Source organism: Microcebus murinus, chromosome 10, assembly GCF_040939455.1.
Source record: "Microcebus murinus isolate Inina chromosome 10, M.murinus_Inina_mat1.0, whole genome shotgun sequence".
In the NCBI taxonomy this organism is placed as follows: Eukaryota; Metazoa; Chordata; class Mammalia; order Primates; family Cheirogaleidae; genus Microcebus; species Microcebus murinus.
The window spans coordinates 95,732,800-95,756,283 of record NC_134113.1 but is presented as its reverse complement, the minus strand read 5'-3'; the positions used below and the strand labels follow the sequence as shown (position 1 = coordinate 95,756,283).

At 46.4% G+C, this 23,484-nt stretch overlaps 1 protein-coding gene across 1 annotated transcript in view; it reads right to left on the bottom strand.

The window, feature by feature from the left end:
* The window catches only part of LOC105881437 (anoctamin-2), a 184,354-nt gene that overhangs the window by 100,675 nt on the left and 60,195 nt on the right, over positions 1-23,484 (bottom strand). The window contains exons 7-10 of the mRNA XM_076007860.1: positions 19,273-19,407; positions 14,873-15,033; positions 10,348-10,430; positions 4,098-4,208 (exon numbers count right to left, since the gene is read on the bottom strand). Coding sequence (XP_075863975.1) covers positions 4,098-4,208; positions 10,348-10,430; positions 14,873-15,033; positions 19,273-19,407 — 490 coding nt within the window. The remainder of the gene's footprint in view (positions 1-4,097; positions 4,209-10,347; positions 10,431-14,872; positions 15,034-19,272; positions 19,408-23,484) is intronic.

Here is a 23,484-nt window from a genome sequence, read left to right as displayed (position 1 = left end):
AAAAGAATTACATTTGTAATAGCATCCAAAAGAATAAAATAATTTTTTTTAATTTTTATTGTTTGTTTGTTTTTTCTTTTTTATTTCAGCATATTATGAGGGTACGAATATTCAGGTTATGTATATTGCCCTTGCCCCACCCGAGTCAGAGCTTCAAGCATGTCCAATAATTTTAACGAAATATGTGTAAAATGTGTAAATGGAAAGCTATAAAACACTGCTGAAAAAAATAAAGAAGATCTAAATAAATGGAAAGATATCCCATGTTCACAGATTAAAAGACTTACTACCATTAAGATGGTAATACTTCCCAAATTAATCTACAAATTCAACCCAACCCTTATCAAAATCCCAGCTTGCTTTTATTGTAGAAATTGACAAGCTGGTCATAAAATTAATATGGAAATGCATCCCGATTTGTCAAAACAATTTTGAAAAAGAAAAGTATAAATTCAAAGGATTCATACTTCCCAATTTCAAAATTTACTGCACAGACACAGTAATCAAGACAGTGTGGTTCAGCATAAGAACAGACAAACAGATCAACAGAATAGAACTGATGTCCAGAAATAGACTCTTATATTTATGGTCAATTCATTTTTGATAAGGGTGTCAGGATAATCTTTTCAACAAATGGTGCTGGGACAAGTGAATGTCCACATATATAAAAATAAATTTGGACCCCCTTCCTTACATAACAAAGTTTAACTCTGAATGGCTCAGAGATCTAACTGTGTTAAAATTTTAAATAATTAGAAGAAAACCTAGAAGTAAATCTTAATGACATTGGATTAGGCAATGATTTCTTAGATATGACACAAAAGCAAAAAGGACAAGAGAAAACTAGATAAATTCAACGATTTCAAAATTTAAAACTTTTGTGCTTCAAATGATATCAATAAGGTGAAAAGACAATCTGCAGAATTGGAGAAGATATTTATAGGTCATATTATCTGATAAGAGATTAGTATCCAAAAAATATAAAGAACTCTTACAATCTGATAATAAAAAGCCAATTAACCCAATTTTTAAAGTGGGCAAATGATTTTAATAAACATTTTTTTCAAAGAAGACCTACAATTGGCTAATAAGCACATGAAAAGATGCTCAACATCATTAGCTTTTAGAAAAGTGCAAATGAAAACCACAGTGAAATGCCATCTCACACCACAGGATGGATAAAATGAAAAAGACAGATAATAAGTGTTGGTAAGGATGGATAGAATGTGAAATTATTCGGCCATTATGGAAAATAGTACAGGGAAGTTCTTTACATGTTAAACAGAGTTACCATGTGACCCAGCATTCTACACCCAAGAATAGTATATACCCAAAGAAACAAAAACATACAGCAAAAAAACCACACCTGTACACAAATTTTCACAGCAGCATTATTCATAATAGTCAAAAATTGGAGACTGCCCAAATGTACATAGACTGATACATGGATAAATAAAATGAGCAAGATCCTTAAAATAGAATATTACTTGGCAATAAAAAGTACGGCTATGTGCTACAACACAGATGAATCTTGAGAAGATGTTGCTAAGTGAAAGAAGCTAAAGACCACACGTTAGACACACGACTCCACTTACATGAAAGTCCACAACAGGCCAGTCTATAGAGACAGGAAGTGGCAACTACTGGGTACAGGATTTCTTTTAGAGATAATAAGAATGTTTTAAACTTAAATTGTGGGGAAAATTGCAGATATCTGTGAATACACAAAAAGCCACTGAATTATATACTTTAAATGGATGAAATTTAGAGTAGGAAATTAAATGTTTTAAATTAAATGTTTTAAAATTAAATTAAATTAAATGTTTTAAAAATAGTAAAAATGCTTTAAAAATAAATGAACTTGGTACCTCTAAAATTTAAAAATAAAATGGGCCTTGAGGATTACTGAGAGCCAGATTTAATTATCAGTTCCCCCACAACTAGCTCTGCGGTCTTAGGCAAATTCCTGTGCCACTCGGGGCTTCAATAAATGCTAACTTTTTATCATTCAACAGGAAGGAAAGTAAGGAGAGGTAGGGATGTGCAGCCTCAGGGTTACGGTGAAGGCAGATGCAAGGTGATCCTCTGGAGCGAAAGATGCACATCAAGACCACCAGCTAGACTTGGATTCTTAGTCTCTGTCTATTCCCCAGAAGAAGGTGCCTTTCCTAAATATCACACACACAATGGTGCCCCTGGAAACATGTTGGGCAGCGGGTGCTGACCACGACCCTCCCATCAGACAGCAACATGTGACCATCCTTATCTCCCACCTATGGCTAGATTTGCAGCAAGAACAGAAGTATTGACAATATTAATGGAACTGAGGGAACACAAGCAAGGATCCCGATGATCAAATCCTAGGCCATTTTCATCTTGCACTGCTCCTCGGGAGGGCCGTTTCTCCCTAGTGCTCGTAAGGCATTAGATGCTTTGAGCTTTGCATTCTCAACAGTGTAATGAAAATAGATGTTGAATGCTAAAACATAAACATATGTATCATTTATAATGCATTCAGATGTTTTTTAATTATTTGTGGTTCCCGAAAGTTATTTGACCTATCATGCATATATATCCAAGCAATCTTTATATTAGAACCACAGCCTCAATGTACGCAATTCCAGCTCCTTGGCATTCCCGTCTACAGAATTAAAATTAAATGAGTCAGTGGTCAATAAAAGTTACATGTGATTTCCATAAAATTATCCATTGTATATTGCTCTGGGGTGGAGAAAGAAGTTTGCATGGCATTGCTGAAGCTGACAGAACACAGAATTCTTGCTTTCTGATGAGGGTGGCAGCAATGATTAGTCTTTGCTAAGAATGAATGCATTATTTCCCTGAATAACTGGTGGTCTTGGACTTGCTCTTCGTCTAAAAAAAAAATTACTCACAGGGCCACCCTCTCTCTCTTCAGTTTAATTCCTATTTTCTTTAAGAAAAAAAAAAACAGTATTCTGAGCTCAAAAACACCACATTCTTCTGTTTTGATGCTTGCATAAATTTGCATGTTAACATGAATGGTTCCAACTTAAAGAATGTAAAATGAAATGAAATTTGAATTCAAATCCAAGATGGAGAAAAGATACATGTAAAAGCAACAGATTTTCAATCTTGTTGATTTTTTTTTCAGGAACCAGATTAGGAAAGACATAAACACACACACACACACACAGAGTCTTCTAGTTTCAAAGAGGGGTGGCACTCAGAACAGGTACCCCCGCAGAGCACCCCCCATACACACACGCTAGGAGTATGCATAGATCACAGCGAAAATTATGAAGCTCTGTTTTAATAACTGGATGCCGCCATCTAACTCAGAAACACGACTCAGAGGACATGCTCACTATCACGTTTCTACTTTTGGAGGCCCACCCAGATGAAATGAAATGTAAGGAGCATTGTGTGAGTAGCTCGAGCAGACAAAGGCATGAACGTGCCTCTGCCGGCCCCGAGAGCCACTTCTCACTCCACACTCTGATGTCCCCACTGCACCTGGAAGGCAGCACGGCACAGTGGTTAGGGTCAGTGCGCAGGCTGGGATGGACAGACCCACACTGGAATCCCAGATCCGCCACCATGCGTGGCAGTGTGACCCTTGGAAGATGACTTACTCTGTGGAAATAACTCTTCAGTGAGTTTTCCCTAGAGTAGTACCGGCCTCATAGATTTTTTTATGAGAATAAAATGAGACAATATAGCGCATTTCAAACAGTGTCTGCACGGAGCGAGCGCTCGATGAGCAAGGTCGCTGCGGGGTGGCTGGTGTGGCGGTGGTCACCGTCACCATGCAGTGTTTAGCTGGTGTCTCCGGAGCCACCAGGCCTGGAACTGTCAACGTGTCTTCCTTCCTCAACCTGCGGCCCATGCTGTGCACGCGGCACCACCCAGCAGAGACACACAGAGGGAGCCGCCGTGGGCGGGGCCGCTGCCGTGAGCTGCGACTGCAGGACAGGCAGAGATGTGGCGCTCTCCTCTGTCCCTGCGCACACAGCCCTCCTCGCGGCCACGTCTCCCCTCACTCAGGCGTCCAAACACACTGACAGCAGGGTCCCAACAAATAAAGGGAGGACGAGCAACGAGCACCCACATCTTACCTCGCCGTCACCCGCAGCCGCGCTTGTCTCCAATTTCTGGACAGCCGACCTGCTGCTCTCCTTGAGCATTTTCTCTCGGACTTTGCTTTCGTACTCTGGCCGGGAATGTTCCTAAACCAAAGCGCCAGAGACTGGTTAGTAAACGGGTGGGAGAGCAAGCTTGGCCTGCGTACACTGAAGTCGGGGTTCGGGACTGGACACTACGGTTGGGAACCGGCACACCACACGCGTCACAAGGAGTCGAGACATCGAGACGTAACATCCTAACGTAAGAACACAACGTGGGGGAGAGAAAAGGGAGACACGACACTTGTCATCACACTGAAGCCAAACCTTGGCACGCTCCTGGGGACAGCGCCGGTGTTGAGAAAGAAGAGAGGAAATGTTAATGGACAGCGGCACAGAAAGGAGCCACGTGCTTCGCATAGCAGTGTGACCCAAGGCAGAGGGACACATCTGGTCATCCCAACAGTCCTCATACCTCTAACTTTCAGTGAGCCAAATCTCAGCTGGAGAAACAGATGTGCCCCACAGCTGGGAGTTAGGGTGACGGCAAAACGCATTCCCCGCTCTGTCACTCTGTGAGCCACAATGGCGACCAACAAACATCAAAGTCAAAGGCAGCCATGGGGAATCTTAAACCTCACGCGCCTGGGCCTGTTTCCTGTGCAGCCTAGATGAGTAACTCATTGGCAAGCACACCAGTGCTCAGGAGACATCACTGGGCCAGTCGGCGGTAGGAGCCTGCCTGTGAGTCACCAGGCATGGGAAAGAACCCCTCACTAATCCGGGGGACCTTACAGCAATGCAGATGCTGGGGCCGGAGGAGGCGTGACTCACTTCAAAGAGAATTTAACTGTGTACACCTGGCTTCGCTGGCAGGCCTTCCCCTCAGCTTCCAGCTCAAGGACAAATACCTACAGGTGTGAGGACTTCATGTTCCTATGTCATTTACTGATCACTCCTAGGGAGGGATTCAGGTGGGGTTCACAGTGGGCTCTGCTGTTCAGAGAACAAACATTTTCTTGTCACTGCCCCATGTCAAGAGTTCAAAGGCCAACAAGCCAAGCTCCTGAACTGTCTCTGGCCTTCCCATGCCATGCCGTGACACGGGAGAGAACCATGCACCAAACGTGCACAACCAGTACAACAGCAGGAGATGCCAGCCATGTGTTGTGAAGGCCTTCCATCGTCACCCAGTCTCCGTGGGGACATAGCCCCACCTCTTCCAGGAGGCTTTCTCTGACTGTTCCAATGTACTTACCAGATGGAGTCTCCTTCCTCCCCCAACTCCTGCAGTTTTATATCTCATACCACACATGGTAGCTCTTGCCTATGTGTTTTTCTGTGACTATCTCCTCGCTGCTTTGCATGTGAGCGTCTCCTACCGCGACACAGCACTGGCTACCTGCTCCGCACCACCTGTGCCGCTCCCAGCGGCCGGCAGCACGCAGAGCTCACAGCAATCTCTAAATGCTGCGAAGGGCGTTTGACTCTATGTCTTACCTTCATTAGCTCTCCAACACACCATTTCCTGAGCTGTGCACCAAGAGATTTTCAGCTAAAAGAGGATTCCAGAGTCTAGAAGTTTGGAAAACACTGCACAATGTTTCACCTTCCTGAGGGCCACAATCAGCATCTTAAAAGCTCTGAGAAGTACCTCTGTGAGGCACTTGGTTAACTTCCTTCAGCCGGCCATCCCCCCCGACCCCCAGCAGCTTTTGCCTGGAGCAATTAATGCCCTGCAGGGATACTTGGAGAGCTGTGATTTCAAGTTCTCCTCCACTGCCCCTGAAAGTGGCTTGCTTTTCTTCTACATTGTTCCAGTAGAAATTTTTAATTTAAAACGGAACAGTATCTTTTGGTGAGCACAGGAATACGGGTTCTAGCCTCTTTGAGCCAGAGGAGCGTCTCCCTGTTCATGCCCCGCAAAGGGGCCGAGGAAGGGCCTCCTAACAGACTAGCAGGAGGTTCCCCACGGCCTCTGGCTTTCTCAGACAGGCTGCGACACACACAGAGGGGTTTGCTTGTGTCCCTCTAGGTGTGGCTGTGGCCCACTTGCCCCATGCTGGGCTCAGTTCAGATCCCCTCCTCTTTTCAGAACAAGCCCAGCTTTTTCGGCACACGGACGGGAGTCTGAAACTCACATCAGAGTCAGGCTGCTCTGCGCTTCGGCTGAAGCAAGTCTGACAAGGGTCTCCCTGTCTGCAGCCAGGTAGGCTGGCTGAGGTTACAGAATCCCTCCAAAAGTGGACAACTGAGCATCTGCCCAGAGCAGAATCTAGACCCCGAGAAGGCTGCCTTGACACCCCCAGCCATGGGCAGATCTGCACTGTTCCCCACGTTCTCCAAACACGACCCCCCTGGATGGGCGATCTGATGCCAAAGTGGCACAAACGCATGGCCCCTCTCACCAAGACCCTGGGAACTGTCTCCCTCCGGTCCGTCTCCCCAGGAGCAGGCAGAGAGGAAGAACCTAGGCCTGCTCAGGACCACCTTGGCTGATCCAAAGAGGTAAATCCAGAAATAGGTGCAACAAATGTCTTCCACCAAGAGCCGGCAAGCACCCGCTATGCTCTGAGCTCTTTTCTAAGCACTGAGGCCCCAAGAGGAGGAAGGCAACGGTGAGTGAACCAACCCGCAAGCAGGAAACTACCCGATGAGGATAAGAGCCATAGAAGAAATAAAGCGGGGTGGCTGCTTCAGACTGGGGAGTCAGGGAGGGCCAATGTGAAGACGGTAACACTTTCACAGGGACAGAAAAGTCAGGAAAGAGCAGACCACACGGAGACTGGGGAAAGGCACTCCGTGCAGCGGGAACAGCCAATGCAAGGACCGGAACGAAGTCGGGAAGAAGGAAGCAGTGGCTGGAAGGTTGTGCAGGGATAGACACAAGCTGAGGCCAGAGAGGCAGGCGGGGGACTGGTTTGCCATGTGGCGGGAAGCTGCTGAGGACATCCAAAGCTTGCCGTGCTGGGAGAGGGTGGGCGAGAGAGGGAGGGCAGGACACCTGTGTTCAAATAAGCCACCCCAGACTGTGACAGAAGCTAACTAGGCAAAGGCCCTTGAGCTGAAGGTCACCACACTTCAGAGAAAATGACCCTGGAGGTCTGGCCTCCCTGCTACAAGGACAGACAGGATCCAGCAGAATCCTTCAGTAAGCCCCTTGGTGGTGTCCACAGGGCCACCCGTAGGCAAGGGCCGCCCTGGCCCGGTGGGCTGGCTGTCGGGTTTGTGGCTCGCTTCTCCCTGCCCGCATAACATGCAGTCTCCAGCCTTCTCCTGCTTCCCCTGGCTCACAAGCTGGACTTGAGCCCCTGCGCATTCCACCCCTCCTGGGGAGGCCCACGTGTTGGAGTGTGTGTGAGCGGGCACCCTCCCTCCCCCAGCGGGCAAGTGTTTGCTAGTGAAGACCACAGTGAAGAACAACGTCTGGAGGTTACCGAACAGCTAGCTAGCCTGGCAAGCACTCCTGACACTGGGAGAAGGTGTCTGGTCAAACCAGAAAAAAACCTCCAACCATGGCCTGCACGGCCCCTGCCTCCCTCTTGCTCTTCATGTGAATTCGGGTTAAACTTGCTTCAATGCACAACACTTCGTGGCAGTCCCAGGACCCTTGTTCAAGTCACAGAGACCTTACTGTCCTGCCCCTCCATGTCTCCCATGGCCTAGCAGACGTGGATTAGCAGTAGGGACCCGCCCTGGCCGGCCCCACACTGTCCCTGCATCCTTGTCCCCGCTGCCTCCCAGACCCAGTCGCCTGCAGCCAACTTGGCTTTGCAGACATCTTGCTGCTTCTCACCCACAGCCGTGCCTTCCCAGGTCCAGACGTCTGTGGCTGTTTGCTCCTTGTGGGTGTCCCTTCTTCCCTTTGCTGCCCATTAAAAGTCAACCGCTCTTCAAAACCCTGCTTTTCTTTTTCAGTACTTCCCTTTCCTACATTAGCTAGAGGAATGTCTCCCACACACGCTCCGCGCTATTCTAAATACTAACGCCCAGGCGTCACCCTGCTGGATGCAACCTTTGGAGATCGAACACCATACCTGAGGTTGCTGCATGCTCCACACCAAACCCAGCACACGGTGTGTGCTTAATGACTGTGTCCAGAATGTGTGCCAGCCCAAGACAGAAATATGCTAAGAGAAAAGACACACTGTCCTCCCTCTCACTCGTGCCTGGCCCTGGGCCGTGCACATGTGGGCACAACAGCCGTGCCACGGAACCAGCCAGCCCGCAGCAACCTCGCACGAGATCCCAGCAGGCCTGTCTTCTGATGCCCGGGCTCGCGGTCTCGGCCAGGCCGCTCTCAGCCGGCACACGAGCCCCTCAAATCATGTACCTCCCAGGAAGTTACCACGGCTCATTGGGTGAAACAGATAAACAGGAAACCTGGCTACAGAAAGAAAAATGGATTATAACCTCACTCCTGCCAGGCGCTCGTTACAGAGATTTCAAGGGTATTGAGTTATAACTCATGCTTTTCTGTGTGAGAGAATGTGTTTACACTTCCTCTCGAACAGAGAGATTTGAGGGCGTCCTCGACCCTGCTCGGCAGACACACTTGGCTTATCTCTGGCCCCACAAAGGCTTGGATGCCAGGATGGCTCTTCTTCTCTTCTTCGGAGACATCCTAGCCCCTGCTTTCATCAGGAGAGTAGGAACTGCACCCCACCCACCTCCCCAACCACAACTCTCTCTCTCTCTCTCTCTCTCTCTCTCTCTCTCACACACACACACACACACACACACACACACACGAGATATATTTCAGCTGAAGCAAATAGGACCAACAGTACAAAGACATCCTAACTAGATCACCCACAGTCTAACTTCTATAGCTCTTTCTATTGGAAGCACCAGTTTAGACATTTTCCTCCAGGAAATACAATTATCTTTATTATCCTCTGTTGCTTTTGTTTCTAGATAATTTGAATCCTGTCTGAAGGCAGAATCCATATGTACATTCTCTTGCCATAGAATCCACGGTGCTGTTAGCCTCAGGGCACATGCGTGACGCCTAGGGCTGAAGCAGAGTGGGTGCACATCCCAGTGCATGGTACTAGGGCGGGGCGGGGTGGAGGGGGGCAGGGATGGGATGCAATCAAGTGAAGACCCACAGCAGGTGAGAAAAGCTCCATCGCCACCTCTCCTCCCAGCGCCTTTAGGCGGCTCAACCTGGATTGGCAGGTTCCATTCCATGCAGCTGCTCTGGGGTTCCTGCCACTCCTCAGCCACCTGCTCAAAGGTAAGTTGACTAACTAGAGCATTAAGGAGAAGAAATGATGGCACGCCACAGACATGGGGACACAAGGCTTGCAAACAAACTGGATTGGTGATTTCACTTCTTGCTCATAAAATGTCAGGGCCACAAAGCCAGAGGTCCTAAGCCCAGGGCAAAGCCCATCGGTCGCTGCAGGGGAGTCTGTGGCAGCCTGTGCTCGTGGGCACTCAGGCCACAGAAAGTGCCTCCCGTCACCCACGGCATCCCAGTGGCAGGCACTCCTATCTGACACCCACGCTCAGCCCGTGGTGGCAGGTGATGTCAGTAGGCCTTGAAGGCGCTAATGGTCAGAACAGCGGGGACTCTCTGAGCTTGAAGGAGGAAGAGGAGGGGAGGGGGGCTGAGCGCCGGGCGCTGCTGTTTAGAGAAGCAGGAGTTATGGTGGGAATAGATAACGTGAGTAACCGCCACACGCTGTCATACACGCACAGTCACGGAGACCGGGGTGCTGATTTGTTTACCCCCTTAGACAGCATCTGCACAGAAAGCTAGACCCTAGGAGGACCTACCCTGTCCCTCAGCGCGCCCTCCAGGTTCACGCGCAGTGTGCTGGCTTACACCGTAGAGGCCGCGTGGTTCTTTCGTTTTCCACAGGCACCAAAGGCAACAAGCACCTGGCGCCCCCGCCGTTTCCTGGCCCCATAGGCTGACAGAGGCATTCTGACACAGCCCGCTGTCTGGCTTCATGCTCTCAGGGATACCCTTGCCTCTTTCCCTTGCGTCTTGTGCCATCTCTTTTCCCAGAGCAGGGCACCGGGACGCCTGGCTACCCATAGACCCGACGCCTCCCAGCTCGAGGGAGGAAGGGGACACCTGGCCTCTCGGCCTCGGCGTGCATCAACCCCGGCTCGGCCCGCGCAGCCACGCAAAGCGAGCAGCGGCGGCAGACACGCGAGGCTCTCGCTCAGGATAGCCGTTCCCAGGGTCAAAGCAAAGCCAGGCCCCACGGAAATACGCAGCAGAACTCACTTCTTCCTCCTCTATGCCAGTCAGGTCCCAGAAGTAGCCCAGTCGCATCTGTAGTCTCTTCCAGTTCTCCAGAAACATAGTGGCTTAAAAAGAAAAAAAACTCGATTATTTTTGAAGGGTGGATTCCGAGTACCCTTTGAGTTCGCCAGTGCAGGCGGGAGAAACGTACAGATTTCAAATTTAAGAGCTCTCTTTAAAGCATTCGGCCCCTTTTTCCTACTTCTACCTGGAACAGCTTGAAAGACTCCACATCCCTGAGAGCCAAGAGATCCGTCAGCGACAAACACACACGCACGCTCCTTTCCCATCTCCAGGCTCTGAGGAAAGGGCGAACACGGGTCCCAAGAAATGAAGGAAGAGCGGAGGGATGAAGAAAGTGGAAGCGGAGGGGTCTGTGGTCTGGTGACCAGCCTCGCCTCGCCTGCGCACATCCCTTCCTCCCGCACCGCCGGCAGCACTCCACCTTCCTCCCACTTCTTTCTTTCTGTCCCCAGCACCACTTCCCTTTCTGGGCCCTGATCATCCCGTGCTGAGGTTTCACAGCAGTCCTGCCCGACCCCAGGCGCTCAGCCTTGCAACCCTCCTTTGCGCAGCGGACACGACAGTCTCTGTGAGGCAGCTTGCGCTGTCTGCCATCGCTCAGCGAGTATTTGCAGACTGGCCACCACGCCACACAGCCCTCGTCTGCCTGGGCCACCCACGGCCCCTTGAAGGGCAAGGCCAGCGTGCTCTAGGGACAAGCCCGGCCCCCTCCCCACCCACTACACCAGCGCTGGACTCCTGCCCCAGGGCCTGCCGATGGACCAGTCGGGTTCTCTCTTTAGGAGATTAAAGCTGAGCGACGCGAAGAGAAGAGGCGCGAGAGACCAGCAGCCCCTGAAAGGAGGAGGCTGCGGCATCTGACAGTTCTCAGCCCGCGCCCGGGGGCCAGGCCACACTTCACCCGCCACCCCCGGGAGCTTGCCTCTTCCTTTCTCACAACCAGTCTCTTGCTTTTGAGTGATGTGAGTGAATTTCTAATCCTGCAAAAGCACCAGCCCTGTCTAAGGTATCTGCCTTGTACGAAACACCCTCCCAGACCTCGTGGGGAGACGAGGCGAATCCGATCAGATTTTGCTCTCGGATTGTTCACAGCCTCGGAGGAGAGAAGGTGAATAACTGCACTACGAGACGTGAGGGGGCCGGGGCCTCGAGGGCCGCACGGTCGGCGGCTGTGGGCCTGCGGGAGAGGCGTGGGGCGCCGGCGGGGGCACTGCGCGAGTCCTGCAGAGCAGGGCCCGGGCGGCGCGGGCGGAGCAGGCAGAGGGGGACGGTGCCGCCCGCCTCTGGCCAGTGGATCTTTGTGCTCTACGATTATGTCCTCTACCTGCCAGGACCGTGTGTGTCTGGCCCGAACCACCTGCCAGTCTCGTCCCACGGTTTGCCAACACTCACACCTGCGTTGCTGCTGGGTCACCTCCTCACCGTCCTCTCCACCCCGCTGTGCAAACAGTCCCCTTCACCTACCTTACTATCCTCTAGTTTCCACCCTCGTCCCCTCCCGACCCGGCTCGAGTCCCCCTCTTCCAGAACGTCAGTCCCCACGGTGCCGCAGCCCCCTGCTGCCCTGTGGTCATGGCGCCTGGAAAGGGGAGAGATGTCACTCCCTGAGGCCGCCCTGCAGCTCCACCCCGCCCTGGCAAGAGCCACACCGCCCTTCGCCACACGCCGTGCCTGACCACTGGCTGGGCTCGCGTCTGCGCTGTGGAAACAGACTGCCAGCGCCTCCCGGGCTCTCGGCTGCCCATGCCTACTTTGGGCACAACACAGAACTGAGCACGGCAAACACCTACGCGCTGGTCGAATACCCAGTTATTAAAGTTCGATTTGCTTTACTTGCAGCTCCATTGTGGTGCACTGATCTGTGTGTTTTTCTCCGCGGGATTTGAGGCTGTGTTCACATGAGGGTACTCGGACCCCCAACACTGGCGTTGCCCTGGGGATGCCCTGAGACAAGGGCAGGTCCCTGCTCCTGCCATGCTCCCTCCCACCCCCAGGAGCCTGCACCCTGCAGGAACAGATGGAGGCAGAGGGGTAGCTGAGTCACAGGGGCAGGGAGGCCTTCACATGCGGGAGGAGCGACCGCCAGTTCCTGGGTGCGCATCTACGCCACGTGCTTTGTGCACACACCTCATTCTCTGTCGCTGTGCCGTGTGCCCAAGGTAGCATGGCGCCTTGGCAACGAGTATATGGCTTTAGTGCCTCATTTACTCGCTATGGGATCCCCAGCTGGTAAGGAGCTAAGACACACAGCTAGCACGGCCTGACCCTAAGTCGCTGTCCTTAACCTCTGCTCAGAAGCCCTGGCCCATTACTTCCCTTTTCAGCGGGGCTTTGCTCTCTCTCCCAACGTTCCCTGGAGTTTGAAGCCAGAACCGCAGGGGAGCGGGGTCTGAGACTCCGACAGACCCTGGTCCTGCTGACTGGGACCCTCCACGATCCCCTGGCTCTGTGGCCACCACGTCTACTGCCACCAACAGCCCGTCTCTCTCTGCATACAACCGCTTCTTCCCAGCCTCATTCCGGGCAGGCCTGGGCCTGGCCCACCCAGCACAACACCACTAATCATAATCATCATGGTAATGAGAGGCATTACTAGTATTTTTAATTGTAATTTGTAGGCAATCATGCCTAAGGGCTTTTGGCTGCTGTGACCAAGTACACAATCACACAAAATATAGCCAGACCATTTAAAAAACAAAACAAAACCCTACCCTGTGCCAGGAAGCTCTGGCACCATGACACCCTCCCATCTCGTAACGCTTTCCCTGCCCCGTGATGTGCGAGGAGAGGAGCAGGGGCAGGGCAGGGAGTGATCCGGGGCTCTCAGCGTGGCGGGAAGGTGTCTGCTCACTGTAGCTGCCGAGGGAAGAGAAGAGGTCGTTTTGGGGACTTGAAACTGGGAAGTACGACTGAAAGCAAAGTTTCTCTACACAAGGGATTTCGTGTCCCATGAAAGTTCTTGAAGGATCAAAGACCTGGAATTATTAAGCTTCACATACTCAATGGTGGTATTAATAATATCTGCAAGACAAATTATGAAAATAAGGGCTGTAATATATAAAAAATGAATATGGATTCTGAGTTCCAAATCAGCTCAGACGGATCTTGGGGTCATAACAAGACACTGGACAAGCAGACACAGAGCCGCCTATGACTTCTCAGGCAACAAGCCCCAACTTCAGCTCATCCTACTGACCCTTCCTGTGAATGATTCCGGAGCTCTATGGTTGCAAATCCCGTGTCCTCCTTCTCCTGCTCTGGCATTTGAGGTGCTGCCCACTGCCCCTGTGTCCCTGAAGAGCAGCTGCTCTCTCTAGCAGTAGAGAACAGAGGGTCCCATGGAAACTTTTCTTGGTGGACCAGTCATGCGGGAATTTTTCCAGTCCAGTTCTGTCTCTGCCCAAGTAGAAGACCACACAGTGCTGGAGGAAGGCTGTGTTCCAGTCCTCCTGGCACCACTGAGAACAGATCTCTCCCTCCTTCCTCCTTCTCCTCGTACTCTCGGGACTGTATCACTCAGAGTCCACCCTGGTCTGTCCCCAGGCTCAGTGGAGTCAGAGATAGACCCAGCAGCTCTGCAGCAGGGCTGTGGTCCTGCTCCACTGCAGTTCCAGGGGAAAGCGAAGGGCACATTTGGTGGTGAACAAAAAGCAGGTGGCTGGCTACTCAGGTGGGCTGTCACATGTTGACTCGGTCCCTAATATACATGGGTGTGTCTTCTTAGAAATGTTCAGTTGCCATGGGGTGGTCATTCCACCTTATTCCAGTTTGTGAGAATAGGAGAGAGACAGAGAGAGAGAGAGAGAGAGAGAGAGTGTGTGTGTGTGTGTGTGTGGTCAGATGCTACTACAGCATGGGGCAAATTTATTGTGCTGACATTACACTGATACTCTAGGGGCAAGGAAAGAGGAGGAAAATGAAGGAACTATCTGTTCTTTCCTTCACAGATCCCTTTGGTGGAAATATTGAAAACACTACTCTGGCTCTAAATAAAACCTCCACAGTCAGCACTCACGATGTCCTAAAAATATCAAGAGCACTGAACCTGGAGTCGGGAAACCAGACTTCAGCCCACTTTTACCACTAGCTGACTCTGTGACCACGGCAGTCTGTCTGCCACTCGGTTATACCACATGGCATAGAGGGTCTTACATAACTAAGTGAACGTATCTGGAAGTATCTTTTGGGTTTGCCAGGGGAGTTCAAAACATGCATTGGTTCAAATTTTGCATAAATGATACGCAAGACTAGTACAGGGTTAACACGACTATATCTAGGAGAAAACAGATAAAGCCATGAAGGACATTCCTATTTCTATTCACACATATGAGTAAAGAAGAGAAAGGTACTGTCCCTAACATACATCTTAGGATATAAAGAAAAAAATGCCAAAGTAAACTGAAGGGTATGAGCATTAGGGCTGAGTCACTGCCCCCACTTGAAGGCACCACCCCTACAAGCAAGCCTCAGGCTGACCACTTACCCCACAGAGCCATGAAGATGGAGAAGAAGACGGTGGCAGGGTTGTCAAACAGGTGGCTGGCCCGCGCGGTTCCACAGGCCGAGCTGAGGTTCCAGTAGTCGCAGGATTTGTCACACAGCGGACACATGGTGAAGGCGTTCTGCTGGTCACACATCTCTCTACTGCGACAGACAGAAGCTCCAGGTCAGACAGACCTGGAGCAGGGCCCAGTGCCAGCAAATCACCCCAAAACAGCTCCCATTTCCAAATCCATGCTTGGGTTTGCCAACTCCGCAAGGAAGGAATGTTTAAGAAGTTGGGATTGGATTCTCCACCTAGAGAGTGTGACTCTTACATTTTGTCCAAAACAAACAAACAAACAAAAAACGGATGGGCCCTCTTCTGAGGTATGGAGTTTCCTGTCACTACAAGTGTCCCAGAAAGTTGGTGACCATCTGTCAGAGATATTATGCATTGAATTGTGCCTTATGAAGTCCCTTCAAAATGTTCAAAGTCTGTGAGATTGGTGAGATGCAGCAACAGTTGTGAATAAGTCACCAGCCTGAAGTTGGATGTCATCATCCATCCTTCACTCACAGCCTGTCTTCCTAAACCCTACTGTCTGTCCCACAGGGGGTGGAACTGGCCACAGGGGCAGACAAACATGAGGGTCTGGCTGGGCCTGTCACCTCTGGAAGCAGCAGCCAGGTGAGGAAGCACAGATCTGGGTAGGAAGCCATTTTCTGGGAGCATCGGCTGTCTGGCCATGTGAAGAATGGAGATTAGTGAACTCAATCTCATAAGAATGGTTATAACCATAAAATGGCATACGGGGAATAAAAGCACAAGGTAAACTCTTCCAAGGTCTAGATTCTCCAACACTCGGAGAGAGAAGCCTGCACTAAATAGTCTCTCCTGGCCTGTACCCTAAGCTATTCCTAGCACGACACATTTCTATCTGGCAGACAGATACATACATGTGAAATTCCATTCATTCGCTAGGCGACTAGCTGGATCACAGGGACACTTGCAAATGAAAACCGAAGAATCGCCAGCCTGCCTGGCCTCCCCAACAACCTTTCATACCACATATGAAAATGGCAGGAAAATGCACAAACTCATCACTCTGGCACGTATTATTTCTCCAGGGAAATGGGTGGATGGCTACGCTCATGGTTCAGGGGGGACAGGATGGAGAACTCAAGAGTTCATGAAAATGCAGCATCTGCTGTTCTCACAGAGCAGAAGGGTGGGGACGCAGAGGTCCCGCACGGAAAACCACAGCCGGGTCTTCCACTGACAGGCAGTAGAGGGCGCTACACGGCACGGTTGACAGGCGGGGGCGCTTCCCCGGTGAGCCCCCTGGTGCCCTGTGCGCTGGAGCAAGTGCTCACGTGGAACCTGTGACATCAGAGGAAGGCACAGGTGTGTTTCTGTCAAGTCCTAGTCTCCAGCCTTCTGTTTGCAGTGAGCGACTAGGTCCCGCGCAGGGAGGGGCTTCTGTGTGAGGATGGGAACTCAGGTCTCTGAGGACAAGGCCCAGGTCCCCGCTGACTTGCGCTGAGCTCTCCATCGGCACACGTCAATGCAAATGACTCAGTCGCATAGAGAGTATTAAATAGTCACGTGTTAATCATACGGCCAGCTGTACTAGTTTCACCTGGGCATGCTCTTACTAGCAACTAGAGAGCACAGTTTGTGTCAAATCTTCTGGGTCATTCTGGATAAGTGTTCGCTCTGTAGTTGAGGAGGAATTGCTACTTTCAGAGAAGAGAGTACCCTCTTAGAAAATAGATTGACACAGAAAATTGTTTATCTGCATAAATTCTAGTAAAGAGCTGTGCTTTTCAGCCATGACTAAGAATGTAGGCAGGTGTCCCTCAGGGCTACCCTTCCACTCTGTGTGTTAGGGACCTCACTGCCTTCAGGATTTTTTAAAGCATGGACTAGGGAGAGAGATACTCCTAGTTGACTGAATTTTAGTTAAATCTAGTCAATGCTAAAAGGTCAGAAATGAGAAAAGTATGAGCAGCCAACTTGGTGCAAAGCACTTTGATACGTAAGTGCTGTATAAATGATTCGTCTTTAAATTAGAGTGCGGGCAGCTATCAGTCGCTTGTGCAAAAGGGCAGCCATTCTCTGTCACATGAATTCTCCTCAAATCTCTTAAATTTAAAGCCAGAATGTTTTTAATATATTAGGGTTTTTAACACAATTTGAACAGAATTCTGGAAGCATTCTGACCATGAATGACATTAAATGACTCTGTATTTCCTCTCGACAAGCTGACAGATGAGGGAAGCCCACCTAGAACTGAAATCACGACTGGGTTACTCTAGCTGCACAACCCACAGATTTCCAGTGGGAAGTAACTGTGGCTGTAGATCTAATGGCGCATTTCTTCAAGCTGTTGTTTTCTTGGGAAGGCATAAGAAGGTTGGTAAATGGCCTGACAATCAGCTGGACCGAGACCCCAAAGTGAACAGTGACCTTCAGCGTGAACCAGCGCTCACCCATCAGGCTAGGTGACACTGGGCTGTGCTAGCACAAAGGGAGACGGAACAAAGAGGCAATTAACCAGGAAATTCAGACAAAAGAGCTGCTTTGAAGGTCTCAGACCTAAAGCACCCATTTTTTTTTACAATGTGGTTTAGATTAATCAGTTTTTTTTAAATGTCTCAATCTTCTTTACCCGTGGAAGTAAGGGCTTCACAAATGAAACCAATCCCCTGGTAAACAGAGGACAGTTCTATAAATGTATCATGCACACATGCTCATATCTCATATATCAAAGTTAGTTGGAATAAAAGGCACCATTTAAAGTCCCCCATAATCAATATCAATGTTCCAGTTTTGCTATTATACTACAGTTAGACAAGGCTTAACCCCTGGAGGTAACGAGATGAAGGGTACACTGGGGCCCACTGTATTATCTTTGCAAATTCCTGAGAATCTATAAATTTTTCAAAACAAAAAGTTTTTTTTAAAGTGATAGTACATTTCAGGCTTGATGTCAAAATTAGTAATCTCTAAAGTAATCCCAGAAATAATGCAAATTTTTAATCACACTTAGGAGTGGATGAGAGACACAGGCTCTTACGGAGCATGAATTTGTTCAAAGTCAATACTGGGATTTAGGGAATATTCCTTTGTTGAGGAGGAGTGGTATTTTGTGAGTTTCCATCAGGCCCATAGAACTTGGACTTTTGATGAATATACAATTATGTTTAAAGAATAGTTCTTTTTTTAAAAATCTACATAAAATGTTTACTTTTTTCTATTGCTTACACCTTCCTGATTTGCGATACCCTATCCTGAGTATGAAAATACAACAACCAAAACTTCAATTTTGTAGCAGTCGATTTCAAACTGTTTTATCTCTGGTCTATAATTTGGAAGAATTTTATTCCATCAGATTCCAGTATGCAAATATATACACACCCTCCCCCTCACAGACACACTTACATAGCTGAAATAAAATCTCATGAAACAACACTTACCATCCTTCTTGTAACAAATACTAATATCTTTTTTCATCCTATCCTATTCAGTACTCTTACTTTATTTCATTTAAAAAATAACCCATTGACTTGATTCCATAACCCACCAATGGGTTGCTATCCACAGGCTGTAGAACACTGTACACCCTGACAGGCAATACGAAAACTGCAATAATAATTGCATCTTACATATGTACATCACTGCACACGTATAAGCGTGTGAGTGTGGAGTGTGCGTGCCTGTGTGTACATAGCTATCTCTGCAGCATGTGCAGGCCACGACATTTCCAGCTGTAGTGGTTGTTGCCATGTGTATTCCCACGTGAGGAAGCAAGCATAAGTTCTAATTCCTGACATAAACCAGCACCCTGATGCCCACTCACTGCTTGCCTATGCATGGTACCAGGTTTCCCAGTTTTGATCAAGCTGAAGCCAGATCTCCAGGGATCACAACTGGGAAGGGAAACCCAAGAGCCATGTTTGCTGAGAACATACCCAGGCAAGCCTAGGTGAAGCTACTGAGCTGTCAAAGAGGACATGAGCCCTCTGGAAGACTTCACTGCTTACAAGAAAAAGCAGAGACTTTGGAGCAGGAAGCAACAGAGTTCAATTCCCAGCCCTGACAATTAGCATTTTGGGAGGCTGAGGCAGGAGGATTGCATTGAGGCAAAGAAAGCATTTCTCTGGCATGAGTTTTTTCCACCTACCCACATCAGACCTTGGCCCCAATGCCATTCCCAGAATCTTCAGCTCCTAGATCTGTCTCCTAGATCTGGAGAAAAGTTATATACATCATAGGGAAAGAAAAGGATAGAGGATGAGGACTTTGGAAGGAAGCGTGTGAAATGTGCTTGCAACTGGGATGAAACTCCAAATTATTAACACATGGGAATTGAGGCTTTCTCTTAAAAACTGACTTACCTGGGAATATCTTCTTCAATTGTTGCACATCCATAAAGAAAAACGATCACCCCGATTACAGAAGATGGGATGAGGAATGATGTATATAATCCCAGCCAGGCAAAATACAGTCCGATTTTTTCTCCAAAATATTTCCTGGGAAAGAAAGAAAGAAAAGAAAATGAAACACATCAAAATTATATACTCTCCTTATTTCTGTTTGTTATATGCCTAAGGATGGGTCAGCATAGATATTCATTCTTCTTGTAATGAATGCAAAGGGATAGGAGTCACAAGGGGAAGGGGAGAGCCTTAGCCCAAGGAATCAGCAATGGGCCTTTTCTAAAATGAAGTGCATTCCATTGGCATCGCATATACACACCTGCCTCAGATACTCATGTGACAAAGATAGCTGCAAAAAGGAATCCAGCCCTAACAGCAAACTAAAAATATGTCATAAATTTTGGCATCTTTACCAAAAACAAACAACACATCATCACTTCGCAAGTGCCATAGTACTCAACCCACAGGAAAACATACTCTTTTGCAACTGGCTTATTTACACAAATCATGTATTTAGGCATGTATACTTAGATATGCAGACCTACATACATACACACACTCACTGAAAAATGGTTAGAAGAAATCCAATAAAATATTAGTAATGGCTTCTTGGAATAATGGGATTATGGGTGGTTTTTACTTCTTTATTTTTTAGACCACTTTATTGAGGTATGATTGACATACAAAGAGTTATGCATATTGAACATACACAACTTGATGAGTTTGGAGGTAAGTATACACCCATGAGATCATCACCACACTCAGGCCACAAACTTATCTATTACCTGCAAGTTTCCTTTTTCCCCCACCCCTGTTTGTTTAATTAAAAATTTTTTTCTCTTGTGTTAAGAGCAATTATCATAAGATCTATCCTCTTAGCAAATTTTTAACCATACAATATTATTAACTATTGGCTTTTCATTGTACAATAGATCTCCAGAGGTTATTCATCTTGCCTAACTGAAACTTTATAGCTTTTGATCAACATCTCCTCCTTTTTCCCTTTCTGTAGCCCCCTGGTAACCATTATTCTACCCATTGGTTCTAGAGTTTGACTATTTTAGATTCCTCACAGAGGTGGGATCATGCAGTATTTGTTTTCTGTATGTCTGGCTTATTTCACTTAGCATAATGTGCTAGGATCCAGCTACCTTGTCACAAATGTCAGGATTTCCTTCTTTTTTAAGGCTGAATAATATGCTATTGTATGTATATACCTCATTTTGTTTATCCATGCATGCATTGATGGACACATAGGGTGCTTCCACCCTTTGGCAATTGTGAATAATGTTGCTATGAATATGGGAGTGCCAATATTTCTTGGGAATCCTGACTTCAATTCCTTTAAATGTATATCCAAAAGTGGGATTGTTGGAGCAAATAATTTGTTGAGGAACCTCCATACTGTTTTCCATAGTGGCTGCACCAATGTACCTTCCCACCAGCAGTAAAGAAGGGATCCCTTTTCTCCACATTTTTGACAATACTTGTCATATTTTGTTTTTTCACAATAGCCATAAACAGGCGTGACATGATATCTCACTATGGTCTTGATTTGCACTTCCTTGATGATTAGCGATGCTAAACACCTTTTCACGTATCTGTTGGCCATATGTCTTCTCTGATAAAATATCTAATTAGGGCCTTTGCCCATTTTTTCAGTCGGGTTATATTTTCTGTGGGTTTTGTTTTTGTTTTGTTTTTGATTTGCTATTGAGTTGTAGGAGTTCCTTGTATTTTTTGGATATTAACTCCTTACTAAATATATAGCTTGAAAATATTTTCTCTCATTCTGTAGATTGCCTTTTCACTTTGTTGATTGTTTGCTGTGTAGAGCTTTTTGGTTTGATACAGATATATCTATTTTTGTTTTTGTTTCCTGTGTTTTTGGTGCCATATCCAAGAAATCATTGCCAAGTCCAATATCTAGAAGAGTTTTCCCTGTTTTCTTCTAAGAGTTCTATTGTTTCAGGTTTTACATGTAAGTCTTTAATCCATTTCAAGTGCTTTGTTTTGGTATGGTATAAGATAGGGGTCCAACCTCATCTTTTGCATGTGGTCATCCAGTTTTCTTAAAATCATTTATTGAATAGTAGGTAGTATGGACATTTTAACAATATTAATTCCTATGATTCATAAACATGATATATTCTTTCATTTGTTTGTATCCTCTTTAACTTATTTCATCAATGTTTTATAGTTTTCAGTGTGTAAATTTTATGTTCTTGGTTAAGTTTATTCTTAGGTACTTTACTCTTTTTTATTCTATTATAACTGGGATTACTTTCTTAATTTTCTTTTCAGATAGGTTAGTGCATAGAAATGTAACTGAATTTTGTACATTGGTTTTATATTCTGCAACTTTACTGAATTTATTAGTTCTAAAGTTTTTTGTAGATGTTTTAGGGTTTTATATAATGTATACAATGTCATGTCATCTGGAAACTGAGACAATTTTACTTCTTCTTTTCCAATTTGGATGCTTTTTATTTCTCTTTCTTTTCTAATTGCTCTGGCTAGTACAGCTATATCAAATAGGAGAGGTGAGAATGGGCATCTTGCCTCGTTCTAGATCTTAGAAAAACAACTTTTTTTTCACCATTAAATATGATGTTAACTATGAGTTTTTCATAAATGACTTTCACTGTGTTGAAGTAATGTCCTTCTATATCTAATTTGTTGAGAGCTTTTACAGTGAAACAATGCTGAATTTTGTCAAAATTTCTTTGTGTCTATTAAGATGTTCATGTAATTTTTATCTTCATTCTATTAATGCAGTGTATCATGTTGATTGTTTTGCATATGTTGAACCATCTTTGCATCCCAAGGATAAATCCTACTTGGTCGTGGTGTATGATTTTCTTAATGTGCTGTTGAATTTGATGTACTAGTATTTTGTTGAGAATTTTTGCATTTATGTTCATTAGGGATACTGTCTTATAGTTTTCTTTTCTTATAGTGCCTTTGGCTGGCTTTGGGATCAAAGTGGTATGGGCCTAGGAATGAGTTTGGAAGTTTTCCCTCTATCTAGTTTTTGGAGGAGTTTAAGAAGTATCAGTATTAATTCATCCTTGAATGTCTGGAAAAATTCACCCATAAAACCATCTGTTCCTGAGTTTTTCTTTATTGGGAGTATTTTTATTACCACTTTAGTTTCCATATTTGTTATTGGTCTGTTCAGGTTTTCTATTTCTTCTTGATTCAGTCTTGTTAGGTTGCATGTTTCCAGGCATTTATCCATTTCTTCTAGGTTATCCAATTTGTTGATGTATAATTGTTCATGATAATCTTTTAGAATCTTTTTATTTCTGTGGCATCATTTGCAAAGTCTCCTCTTTCATTTCTGATTTTATTTGAGTTTTCTGTTTTTAATTAGTCAGTCTAGGTAAGGTTTTATAAATTTTGTTTATCTTTTCAAAAAACAAACTCTTAGTTTCACTGTTTTTTATTGTTTTTTTCTATTCTCCTTTTTATTTATTTTGGCCCTAATCTTTATTATTTCCTTCCTTCTGCTAATTTTGGGCTTAGTTTTTTCTTCTCTTTGTAGTTTGTTGAGATATAAAGTTAGGTTGTTTATTTAAGATCTTTCTTCTTTTTTAATATAGGCATTTGTCACTATAAACTTCCTCTTACTATGGCTTTTACTGCATCTTATAAGTTTGATGTGTTCTGTTTTCGTTTTTGTTTGTCTTAAGATATTTTCTAATTTAATTTTTGATTTATTCTTTGACCTAGGTATAGTATTTTTGGTTGGCAGTTTTTTCTTTTAGTACTTTGAATACATAATCCCACTCTCTCCTGGCCTGTAAAATTTCTGCTAAGAAATCTTCTGGTAGTCTTATATGGGTCACTTTGTATATAACAAGTTGCTTTTCTCTTGCTGCTTTCAAAACTTTCCCATTTATTTTGGAGAATGTAATTTTAAGGTGGTGTTAACCCCTTTGGATTCAACTTATTTGGGTACCTTGAGACTTCATGAATCTGGACGTTCATTTCTCTATATATATTTGGGAAATTTTTAGCCATTGTGTCATTGATTACACTTGTTTTCTCTTTCTCTCTCTTTTCCTTTTGAATCTCCCATAATTCATATATTGGTTCACTTGATGGTGTTCCACAAGTCTCCTAGGCTTTCTCCACTCTTTCACTTTTCTTTTTTCTATCCCTTGG